Source organism: Artibeus jamaicensis, unplaced genomic scaffold (assembly GCF_021234435.1).
Source record: "Artibeus jamaicensis isolate MK-2021 breed Jamaican fruit bat unplaced genomic scaffold, CSHL_Jam_final scaffold_3272, whole genome shotgun sequence".
Lineage (NCBI taxonomy): Eukaryota > Metazoa > Chordata > Mammalia > Chiroptera > Phyllostomidae > Artibeus > Artibeus jamaicensis.
Window position 1 is genome coordinate 203994 of NW_026522039.1, and position 12607 is coordinate 216600.

Below are 12607 nucleotides of genomic sequence, written 5' to 3' on the forward strand. Positions count from 1 at the left end.
AATGTGTCCATTTCCCCTAGGTTTTCAGATTTCTTGGCATACAGTTCTTCATAGTAATTTCTTACAATCCCTTCTATTTCTTGGTATCAGTTGTAATCTCTCCTCTTTCATTTCTGATTGTGTTTATTTGTGTCCTCTCTCTTCTTTTCTTGATGAGCCTACTTAAAGGCTTGTCTATTTTGTTTATCTTTTCAAAGAATCAACTCCTGGATTCATTGATCCTTAGAATTGTGCTTTTAGTCTCTATGTCATTTAGTTCTGCTCTGATCTTGGTTATTTCCTTCCTTCTACTTGCTTTGGGCTGTTTTTGTGTTGTTCCTCAAGTTCTTGCAGGCATAGAGTAAGGCTGTTTGTTTGAAATGTTTCTATCTTCTTTAGATAGGCCTGTATTGCTATAAACTTCCCTCTCAGGACTGCCTCGGCTATGTCCCATAAGTTTTGGGTTGTTGTGAGATCATTTTCATTTGATTCCAGAAACTTTTTGATTTCTTCCCTCATTTCATTCTTGACCCATTCATTGTTTAAAAGCATACCATTCAGTCTCCATGATTTTGGGTGTTTTGGATTTTTTTCCTTTGGGGTTGGTTTCCAATTTCAGTCCCTTGTGGTCAGAGAAAATGCTTGGTAAGATTTCAATATTCTTGAATTGGTTGAGGCTTGTTTTGTGTCCTATCATGTGGTCTATCTTTGAGAATGTTCCATGTGCATTTGAAGAGAATGTGTAATTAGCTTCTTTGGGATGAAGGGCTCTGTATATGTCAGTTAGGTCCATTTCATCAAGGGTGTTGTTTAATGCCTCAATGTCTTTGTTGACACTTTGTTTGGAAGATCTTTCCATTTTTGACAGTGGGGTGTTAAAATCCCCTATTATAATTGTGTTGCTGTCTATATCTTTCTTGAATTCCTCTAAGATTTTCTTTATATATTTGGGTGCTCCTATGTTGGGTGCATATATATTTGTGATGGTAATGTCTTCTTGGTGGATTCTTCCCTTGAGTACTATGAAGTGACCTTCTGGGTCTCTCTTTATGGCTCTTTTTCTGAAGTCTATTTCGTCTGATATGAGAATCGCTACCCCAGCTTTTTTTTCTTGTCCATTTGCTTGGAAAATTTGTTTCCAGCCTTTCACTTTTAGTCTGTGATGGTCCTTTGTCCTGAGGTGGGTCTCTTGTAGGCAGCATATGTGTGGGTCATGCTTTCCTGTCCATGCAGCTATTCTGTATCTTTTGATTGGAGCATTTAATCCATTTACGTTTAAGGTTATTATTGATAGGTACTTATTCATTGCCATTTTTGTACCTGTGTTCCTCTCTGTCTCTCTCTTTTCCTTCCTTTCCTTAAAGCAGTCCTTTTAGTATTTCTTGTAGGGCTGGCTTGGTGGCATCATATTCTTTAAGACTTCTTTTGTCTTGGAAGCTCTTTATTTGGCCTTCTATCTTGACTGAGAGCCTTGCTGGGTAAAGTAGCCTTGGTTGTAGACCTCTGGTTCTCATTACTTGGAATATTTCTTGCCATTCTCTTCTTGCTTGGAGTGTTTCCATTGAGAAGTCAGTAGCTAATCTTATTGGGGCTCCCTTTTATGTTACTTCTTTTTTCTTCCTTGCTGCCTTTAAGATTCTCTCTTTGTCTTGGAATTTTGCCATTTTGATGATGATGTGTCTTGAAGTGGGCCTCCTTGGGTTCCTCTTGATTGGGACTCTGTGTGATTCCTGGATTTGTGTGACTTTTTCTCTCATCAAATAAGTGAAATTTTCTCTCATTACTCTTTAGAATACATTTTCTATCCCTTGTTCTTCTTCTTCTCCTTCTGGTATTCCTATTATTTGGATATTATTATGTTTCATATTATCTTGCATTTCTCTTAATCCCTCTTCATTCTTTCTGAGCCTCTTTTTCCTTTCCTGTTCTTTCTGTGAAATGCTTTCCACTTTGTCGTCCAACTCACTAATCCGATCTTCTGTCTCATCTACCATATTTTTAATGCTTTCTACTGTGTTTTTCAATTTGGAAATTGTATTATTCATTTCCTCTTGGCCCTTGCTAATAGTTTCCATTTCCTTTTTCATGTTGATATGGTTCACAGTGAGACCGTTATAGCTCCCCTGTAGTTTCTGGTAGCTCATTGTGAACTCTTTGAACTTCCTGATAACCAGTGCTTTGAATTCAGTATCTGATAGTTGACTTGCCTCTATTTCATCTAACATTCTTTCTGAGGGTTCCTCCTTTCCCTTCACTTGGGGATTGTTTCTTTATCTTCCCATTGTTTGTGAGACTCTTCTTGTTAGCCTCAGCTTCTTAGATTAATCTGTTTTGATTCCCTGGGTTTATGGTGTGATCTTCTGTAGCGGAACGCCTGTGAATTTCAGTGGTGCAGTCTCTTTTGGTTATCCTGTCGTTCTCTGCTTCCACCTACTCAAATATGCAGCAACTTGTGGCTTCTCTCCTACAGCAAAGCGCAATTTGTCTCTCTGACTCTACTATTGGGAGGCCTCTTCTATGGGTCCAGCTCTGGTCTTTTCATATTTTCACGTTGATTGTGACTCTTGTGGGTAAAAGAAAGAAAAGACAAGGAAAGAAATAAAAGGAAGAAAAAAGGGTAGGGGAATGGAAGAAAGAGCAATAAGTTTAGAAAGAAAAGAAGACGAAATAAAATAGAAAATCCGAGAAAAGAGGATTTTTCCATACAAAAGTATGGAAAGATGAAACAGTAATAAAATTTAAAAGAAATAACAGATTATGTCTGGTTCCTCCATGACCGTCGAGGTTTCTGGTCCCTTATTTTCATATATGCTTGGCAACTGCTGGCTTGCTGGCTTCTCCTCCTCTGATCAGACAGGTTTCTCTTTCTTTTGTACTAGGAACTGGTATCTGCTCCGTCCTACTCCATCGCCATCTTGAAAGCCTCCAGGACAATATTCTTGAAAAACACAAAGTACTGAAACTCACTCAAGAAGAAACCAATAACCTAGGAAGTCCTATATGTATTACAGAAGTTGAATTCATAGTTAAAAACCCTTTAGAAAATAACATCTGAGGCCAAGTTGGTTTTACTGGTCATCCTATGAATGAATCTCTAATGTGTTATGCTGAGTAGAGGAAACCAGACTCTAAAGATGATATATATGATGTTCTGAAAAAGGCAAAACTATGTGGATGGGAAACTAGATTCATTATTTCAAGGGGATGTGGGTAGTGAGGTTTGACCATAAGAGGGCACAGGGGACTGGGGACAGTGAGACTCTTCTATGAATTGACTGTTTTGGTGGTATAGCTGTCAAAACTTGCATAATTAGATAAATTTTACTGTGTGTAAGTTGCACCTTAACAGAAAAGTTTTTGATGAGTGAATGGCAGACCTAGAAATAGTAATTGACCTAATAGAATTGAGTGAGCTGTAAAGAAAGCTTAAAACCTCAGGATCTATAGCATAGACTTCTCAAAAATAAACAGTATGTCTTGGTCTGGCAATGGGAGGGAATGCTAATCCTAGGAGTATTTGGGGCAGGAACTATTTGATAGCAATTACTATACCCTTAAGTCTTCTCCCCACACCATACTTCTGGACTAGTGTACCTTCCTATTGCAGAAATCTGGAGTTTCATTTTCTGCAAAGAGTGAAACAAGTGATCCCACTGGGGAGTCCCAGCCACAGTTTAAGGCCTGGGTGCCAATATTGGGTGGTTAGGAGATGGCGAATGTACTTAATGCAGAATATTTAGGCACAGACACCTTCCACCTAAGCTTCCGGAGCACTGCAATGAGACCCTAAATGTGCAGGAAAGGCCTTTTGATCATCTGTGATGCTGACACGCCCAAGAGAGATGTCACAGAGATACTGACATTAGCAGCTCCCATGACTCCCACTTCTTTCACTAGGAAGCTCCAAGTAAATAAGCAATGCCCACAGCCCAGAGCTTCCAATCCCTTTTTGTTCTAACAGTTGTAATTTCAAACAGAAGACAAAGGAATGTCAGATCTCTACAAGAAGGGCCTCAACATGAAAAATAAACACCAACTCAATCAAGTGGAAAAATAGAAATTTGTGAGAAACTCAGCTGGGAAAAGAAAAAAATTTAAAGTTACAAAGTACTTACAGTATTTTAAGATTTAAGGCAAGAATAATAAATACATTCCATCTTACTCCTGCCATTAATTACACCACCACAGGTCACCTACTGAAAGATTCTGAAAGGTGACCTAAAGAAGGTAGACTAGCTCGGGACCTCTGGACCAGAAGAAGATCCCAATGGGGAGTTCTTGGGGTGTTTCTTCTCCCCGTGGGTCCAGCTTGGGGTTATGGAAGTCTGCAACCTGGAAATACCAACAGACACACACACACACACACACACACACACACACACACACGCACTTGCCATAAGAAAAGCCAAAGGCCAGGAAAAGGTGGTCCAACCTGACAGAAACCTGCTCTGTTCTTGAGGAAAACACAAGGAAAGCTGCATCTCTCTGTCCTCTGAAAGGTACTGAAGAGGTGGTGGGAAGTGATGTGCCAAGCCCTTCCCCTCCAGCCAGGTGGCCCCAGTTGAGCCTACAGGCCAAGATATCTCAACCTCAGCATTACTGACATTTGGGGCTGGAAAATTTTTTGCTCTCAGCTGTGTCCTGTGCACTATAGAATGTTTAGCAACAGCCCCCTGCAGAACTTTATAAACACAACTGCCATTGGAACCACAGTCCACTATAGTGAGCCAGGATATGCATTCTGAACTTAACAGGTTGAATGCCTGCTAAAATACACTTAAGTGGAAACAATGGCATCAGAAAATTATTCTCAAAATGCATATTATATAGCCCACAATTACTTGTCACATTGAGAACTAGGAAAATCTCAACTGCAATAAGAAACAGTGTGGGGGTGACTTTGCCTGCAAGTCCCCCCATCCGCCATGGATGAAAGTAACACCACCAAGACATGATCTGCTTGGAGAGGAGAGGTGGCCAATTTCTTGGAGGAAAAAGGCCAGGAGCCCCTTCCTCCAGTGGATTTTATTGGGTTGTAATGCACAGGAATAAAGCCGGTAAGGATCAAACAGTAGATAACATTTCAAAGAAATCTAAGGGCTTAGTCTAAGTCAGTGTCTGTCAGGAAAGGGGGTTGCAGAAACTTTGGGAGACATACTCATTTCCTGCTCGGACTCTTAACATATGAATGAAAGCACTCTTAGCAAAGCAGGTTTCATAGGACTTTTAGGAATTCTTTCTTATGCCAAATTTCCCTGCATTCGCTCTAGCAAGGCAAGGAGCTACACCGCCTCTCCATCACAGGTTTTCAGACTTAAGTGGATTAGAGCCAGGGCTTCTCCAAGACGGAAATGGGGACTTGGGCTATGTCAGAATAGCTAGGGGGTGAGGGTCCATCACTCCCTCTTTGTTGCAGCCGCCCAAGTCCTTCTGTGATGGCCTCCCAAGTGATCGTGTCTGGTTTAGGTTGCCCGTCTCTCTGAAGAGTCTTACCCATCATGGACTAACCGACCATGCTTTGGGGGCAGGAGAGGAAGCAGAGGCATCATTTGCTACCACAGACAAGCTTTGTCTCCTTGTGGCTCACATTCTGGAGGTCACTCACTCAGCCTTAGCTATGGGGGGTAGTTACAATTCCTGAAACCAGGCAGAGTGGTTCCCCAAAAAAGGCAATCAACAGAATTATTGGACAAAGATTTTAAAGCAGCCATCATAAAAATTCTCCATTGAGCAATTATGAACACACTTTAAACATATGAAAGTGCAAGTAACAATGAAAGAAGAGAAATTATTGACATTATAGATGTTCCTCTACTTATAATGATGTTATATCCCAATAAACCCATCATAAGTTGAAAATATCATAAATTGAAAATGCATTTCATACAACTAACCTACCAAACATAATGCTTAGCCTAGCCCAGCAATTTTCAATCAGTATACTACACGAATTTTTAAAACATGCAATACCTAGATTGTCATATTAAAAATGGCAATAATCAACACAATGATAGCTGTTCAGTATGAATAAATCAAAGTTATACCTATTTTTATCAGATAAGCAAAATATATTTTTTTAGTGGGCTGCAGAATTTTAGTAATTAGTGTGTGTATTGTGAATTGAAAATCACTGGCCTAGCCTAACTTGAACATACTCACCATTTACATTAGCCTACAATTGGGCAAAATCATCTAACACAAAGGCTATTTTATATTGAAGTATTGAATATCTCATAAATTTTATTGAATAAATAAAATTATTTTTATTGAATACTGTACTGAAGGAAAGAATAATGGTTTTATGGGTATCACTTTTACACTGTTGTAAAGTAAAATAAATCCTTCTCAAAGTATTATACATCAGGAAACATCTGTAAAAGACAAGGGATGAATATCAAGAAATATAAGGTACAGAGATTTCCCAGTACCCCCTGGTTCCACACATGCATAGCCTCCCCTATTATTGACCTCTGTACCTTCTTATTAATTTTCCTGTGAACCCAAAACTTCTATAAAAAATAAAATCTATTTAATAGGTGTGTGTGTGTGTGTGTGTGTGTGTACACACAGAAGGTATATATATGTCCAGAAGGTATCCAGCCACATACTATGAAAAACAGAGACATTTACTGAAGAAGATGCAATATACAAAAAGCATTGTACATAGGACAATGATGCCTCAGCCACCTTCAACGTAGGCACCTTGGGACCTCAAACAGTTCTTCCAATCACCATCACCTGCCTCCTCATATTTTCCTGAAATTCATCCACAGTCTGAAATCTCTTCCCTTTCAAAGGCAAATTTAACTTTGGGAAAACTTAGAAGTCTCAGGGTGCCCAATCTGGGCTGTAGAGCAGCTGAATCACTTGGTTGATTTGATGTTTCACCAAAAAATTCTGCAGGAGATATAATGCATGAGCAGGCACGTTGTTGTGATGAAGCTGCCATTCACCATTTGTCCATAGCTATTGCCTTCCGAATCATCCCAGTAGTTTCCATGGAGGAATGTTCAAGCTTAACTCAAAATTTGATTCACATTCGTTGCTCTATTCAGTCATTTTGAATGTAATTGCCACACAGTACACATGCTCACTCAGTGGTGTCTATTGCCCTCACTACTAGTATAGTGAAGTCATCATTGTTTACACATGTGCATTCCTGCCCACTCTCCTTGGCTGCCAGGTTACATCGATCTTCTGCAATCCATAACAATGGCTGGTTTTCTTCTAGACAGACCTTGTGGGGGACCCCAAAAACCAGGATTATCTCCTTTGTAGTACAGGCTTCTCCTGCTTGAGTGTCTTAAGAACCCATCTGTACTAGTGTACTAGCTGGTGTTGTGAGAGACTGGGTTTGGCTTCAGTTAAAATTTTTTTAAGACCCTTTCAATATGTTTGGACATTTCCTGATGGGTGATTTACAAGCACACCTACCCACACCATGCTGAATGTTCAGCAGTTTTGACCAAAAAACACACAACTCACCCCGTGCCCCACCCTCTCTATTCACCAGTCTCACCCCAAGTGACTTTTTTGTTTGTTTCCTGGGATGCAAAGAGTCCTCAAAAGGAAACATTTTGCCAATGCAGAAAAGATGAAACAAAAAACAGCAGAAGCACTAAAAGGCATCAAAATCAATGAATTAAAAAATGTTCTGAGCAGTGGAAAAACATCTTGATAGGTGTATTGCATCAAATGGAGAGTACTTTGAAGGTGACTGAAGTTTAAACATGTAATAATAAATACAAAATTTTTATAAATAAATTCCATTTTTGGGGGGTCCCCCCTCATATGAAACACCCAGAGGTAGGCAAACTATTTCTGTACAACTCATGAGGTAAGAAAGGTTTTTACAATTTTTTAATGCTTAGGTAGAAACAAAGAATATTTTATGGAATACAAAAATCCAATGAAATTCAGATTTTGGTCTGTAAATGAGGTCTTATTGGAACACAATCGTGCTCATACTGTCACAAAAGCAAGAGCTCTGAAGTTTTCACAGGGTTCAGTGGTATCATGTACTTTCCTGGCCCTTTTTTCTTTGAAGATCACATAACTTGCTTTGTTCAATGTCACATTAGCACACACGATCAAGATGAGCAATTGCGCTTGCACATTTCTGTCTTACAGTGACATATGGCCAAACCCAGTCTTGCTGGCTGCATGTTGGAAGACACTGGGAAGTTAAGAGCCAAGAGCCGGCCAGCTCACCAGAGCGAAACCACTGGAGACCACAGATTCAGCCTTCGGTGGAGCAGTCACCAGAGATCCCTGAGCACAGCTCTAGTGGGTGCCCTAACACATAAAGACAGAAAGACTGGGGAACACGTGGGAGCAGTTCCAACGCGTGCCGGCGGTTCCTGCACGTGCAGAGGCAGGTGCATCCCAGTGGTCAGGCGCGTGCGCAGTACACCAGCCCCTCATGCCTCACTTGTTCAAGCTCTGGCGCCATCAGGCGTCAAGTGCCGGCAGCCATCGCGAGAGCAGTGGCTCCGCCCTTGTACAGGCTCCTCTGCCGCATGGCTGCCTTGTTCTTCTGCCCCTATGCTGGGCCTAAACCTTCATATACAGTCTCGACCCTCCTCTTGCAGCTGCTGCTGCTACTACTTCTGCCCCCCTCTTGGGACGCAGCCACGGTGCGCAGGGCCGCTGACAGCGAGGGGCTCACCTTGAGCCGTGACTTGGGTAGGCAGTGGTTGAGGGCAATATGGTGCTTCCCCCCTTGACCCCACCATGTCAGAAGCCCTTTCCCTCACCCTCTCTCAACCTCACCCCCACCCCCTCACCCTCATCTCCTACGCTCCCCTCCCCTCTGCTCCCTGCCACAGTCCCCCCTTCCCCCTCTCCACTTGCCTTGGCCAAGCCGGCCTGCACCCACGGAGCTGCCCCTCATGAGCAGCACTCTGGTCCTCGCAGCCTGTGGACAGCGTCATGTGCAGGGGAAGGTCCTGGGGGGCGTGGACGCCCCGGAGAAAAAGTGGCCATGGCAGGTCAGTGTGCACTACAGGGGCTTCCACATCTGCGGTGGGTCCATCATCGATGAGTACTGGGTCCTGTCGGCAGCCCACTGCTTTGGCAGGTGAGTGAGTGGTGCCAGGGTTGTTCCCAGGGAGGCCCACGGCAGGAGGCTTGCTCTGGAGACATGTGGAGCAAGACTTCTTGGCTTTGGAAAGAGAGTGGGGCTCACATGGCTCAACCCGCTATAGCTCCTGTCCGCCGGGGTAGTGGAGGGATCCTCAGGGCCTTCTGCATTTTTAGATGGGTGTGGAGCCAAGTCACAGGATGATTAGTCATCAGAGGATTAAGAGGTAAGGAGACCCATCAGAGGAGGGGAGACTCACTACAGGATATCAGGCTAGGAGACATATTGTCGGGGGAAGAGCCGCAGAATGGGATGAGAGCTGAGCAGAGACCTCTAAGCAGTTCTCTGTATGCCTGACAAGCTCACCATCCTGGGCTGCTGGTGGCCAGTAGGTCCTGATGTTTTCCCCCACTCTCCATGGGCCCAGGTCAGGACTTCTTTGGGGACAACTCTTCAGACAACCAAGTCCCCACTGTCCTGCAAGGGATTGCTTTTCCCCATCCTGGCTGAGAGCTGAGACACCAGGCTGCCTGCCTCCAGAGCTCCAGGCCTACCTGTGTCTGTGAGCTAATGATGGTGCCTCCCTAGGTTCAAGATACTTGAGCTACAGTGCCTTTCTCTGTCCCCACAGGAACAGGGATACAGAAGCCTATGATATGTACGTGGGCCTTGTGGACCTCATGGTCGCAGGCAGTCACACCCAGTGGTTTGAGGTGAATAAGGTGATCCTGCATGATACATATAAAGCACAGCACCCTATCGGAGGCGACGTTGCTCTGGTGCAGCTGAAAACTCGCATTGTGTTTTCTGATGCTGTACTCCCCATCTGTGTTGCCACCCCAGACATGAGCCTTCAAAACCTTACCTGCTGGGCCACAGGATGGGGACTCATCTCTCAAAAAGGTAAGAGAACACAGTGCAGCATCGGTACCTCCTTTATGGCACTATGGGAAAGAAAGTGTTCTGTCATTTATAGGATTGCAGGCACCTGGGGACTGGAATTCTGACCTGTTAATCACTATGTTTTTCTGCCACTGTGGAGTTTTGTTTTATCCCTGGCTGGCTTTGTTGTACACAGAGAAGTAGTTACTTATGCTTTGAGTGTGGAAATAATATTTAGTATATCAAAACCACTAGTTTCACAGTAAAGTTTCTTAAGATTATAAACCTCGCTTAGAAGTAACCTTTTCAGCCTATTTAAAAAAACTATTAGTTATTCTCATTTTCTGCATAAAAGCCTTATTTTTCTTTCTAGGTTTGTACCTGGGTGCTTTAGAATTTTTATGTCTAAGTAAAAGATTCTTTTACTTTTTGTTTTTTTAAATATTTATTTATTTATAATTTTAATTGTATTTTTTCCATTACCATTTACCTCCCTTATACTCTCCTCCCCCTCTGCAATCACCACACTGTTTGTTGTCCATGTCCATGAGTCCTTCTTCCTTTTTGCTCCATATCTTCACACCTTAAATCCCCCTGCCAAAGCCGTCAGCCTGCTCTCTATTATTCTATTTTGCTTGTCATCAATGAACAAACAACAAATGCTGGTGAGGATGTGGAGAAAGGGGAACTCTTATGCACTGGTGGTGGGAATGCAGATTGGTACAGCCACTGTGGAAAGCAATATGGAGATACCTCCAAAAACTAAAAGTGGAACTGCCTCGTGACCCAGTGATTCCACTTCTGGGAATTTATCCAAAGAAACCAGAACACTAATTTGAAAGAACATAAGCACTCCTGTGTTCATTGCAGTGTTATTTACAATTGCCAAGATATGGAAGCAGCCAAAGTGTCCATCAGTAGATGAGTGGATAAAACAACTATGGGGCATTTACACAATGGCATACTACTCATCTGTAAAGAAGAAAATTTTACTGTTTATGACGACAGCGTGGTTGGAACTGGAAAGGTTCTTTTAAATTGCATTTGCTAATCAGTTATAGCTATTGATTTTTGCACATTGACCTTTCCAGCCACCTTATAGAACTAGTTTTTAATAGCTTGTGAATTGATTATTTGACCGTTCTAAATATTTTAAAGTCATGTTTATTTTTCAAATAAGATTGTTTCATCACTTCCTTTCCTATATTTTATTTCACTTTTTTTATTGCATTGGTTGGCAACTCTAATAGAAATTATATTAAGTCTCTTTTTATTTTATTTCATTTTAACGGGAACATTTCTAATGGTTTATTATTAAGTTAGTGGTTTGGTCCAGAGATTTTAGATTGGTATCTCATTCCAGGATAAGAAAGTTTAAAATCTTGTTTGCTTAACTTTAGAAAATGTTATTGAAGGTAAGCTGCTATAAGTTAAAATTAGGATGGTAAATGTAATCCCCATGATAACCACAAAAAGTAGCTAGAGAATATACACAAAGAATAATTTAAGAGAATTTAAACACTTCACTACAAAAAAAATCAACTAAACACAACATAAGACAGAATGCTGGAAATGAGGTACACATTGCATAGCTGCTGTGGAAAATAGTATGGAAGTTCATAAAAAATTAAAAATAGAATCATCACTTGACCCAGCAGTTCCACTTCTGGGCATATACCTAAAAGATTTGAAAGCAGGATCTTGAAGCAGTTATTTGCACAATCATGCTCATAGCAGTATTATTCACAATAGCAAACCAAGCACCCACTGACCAGCGATGGATTACCAAAATATGGCATACACTTACAATGGAATATTATTTAGCCTACAAAAGGAAAGAAATTCTAATATGGATGAACCTTGAGGACATTGTGTTAAGTACAATAAGCCAGTCACAAAAAGTCATATACTGTATGAGTCCACTTATATGATATACTTAGAGTATATTATTCTAAATAAGTTTAAATTGTTTGTTCTCTACTAAAAAGAACAATTTAAACTCTATATTTAGAGATTTCCTACTTATAATGGTAAGGAAGATATATCTAGATTTTTGATAGCTGACCTAGAGTTTTTTGACGTCTGACTTTGCACAATGAGTTTTCTGCTCTGGAGTAGTTCCTATGATGTGGAAATCAGCTGCTCCTTAAAGGTATAATATGATTTACCCATAAACCACTGTGACCCTGATGCTTCTTGTGGGTATAAATTATTACTACTATCTTTAATTTCTATTATTGTTACTGGTTTATTCCATTATAAAATTTATTCTTAGGCCACTTTTTATTAATTACATTTTTTTTAGAAAGTTATCCATTTTAGTCCAGGTTTTTAATATAATGGTATTATATAATAATGTAATTCATATATTTTCCTCTTATTTGTTTTTCCTAGCTCTCTTTTTTCCTGTCAAAATTTATCTATTCCATTGTCTTTTCAAACACTGCCAGAGGTTTTATTTGTGTTGAAGTTATAGTGGTGGGTGGTATTTCATGGATTGGTTGCTTTGCTGTCAGTCAGCTGGCCTTCTCTTCATTTTTCTACATTAAACTCTTGAGTTTGCTGAGCTATCCTTTTCTAATTTTTTGAATTGCAAGTTTGGTGATGTACCTTCAATCTTTTATGCTTATTCTATGAATGAATAAGATTATCAATTGTACCCGC

The 12607-nt window shown here is 40.9% G+C and overlaps 1 protein-coding gene across 1 annotated transcript in view; it reads left to right on the forward strand.

The window, feature by feature from the left end:
* The first annotated feature begins 8498 nt into the window (after window positions 1-8498).
* PRSS38 (serine protease 38) overlaps window positions 8499-12607 on the forward strand; it is a 32110-nt gene continuing 28001 nt past the window's right edge. Inside the window, exons 1-3 of the mRNA XM_037140476.2 lie at window positions 8499-8664; window positions 8896-9058; window positions 9693-9964. Coding sequence (XP_036996371.2) covers window positions 8499-8664; window positions 8896-9058; window positions 9693-9964 — 601 coding nt within the window. The remainder of the gene's footprint in view (window positions 8665-8895; window positions 9059-9692; window positions 9965-12607) is intronic.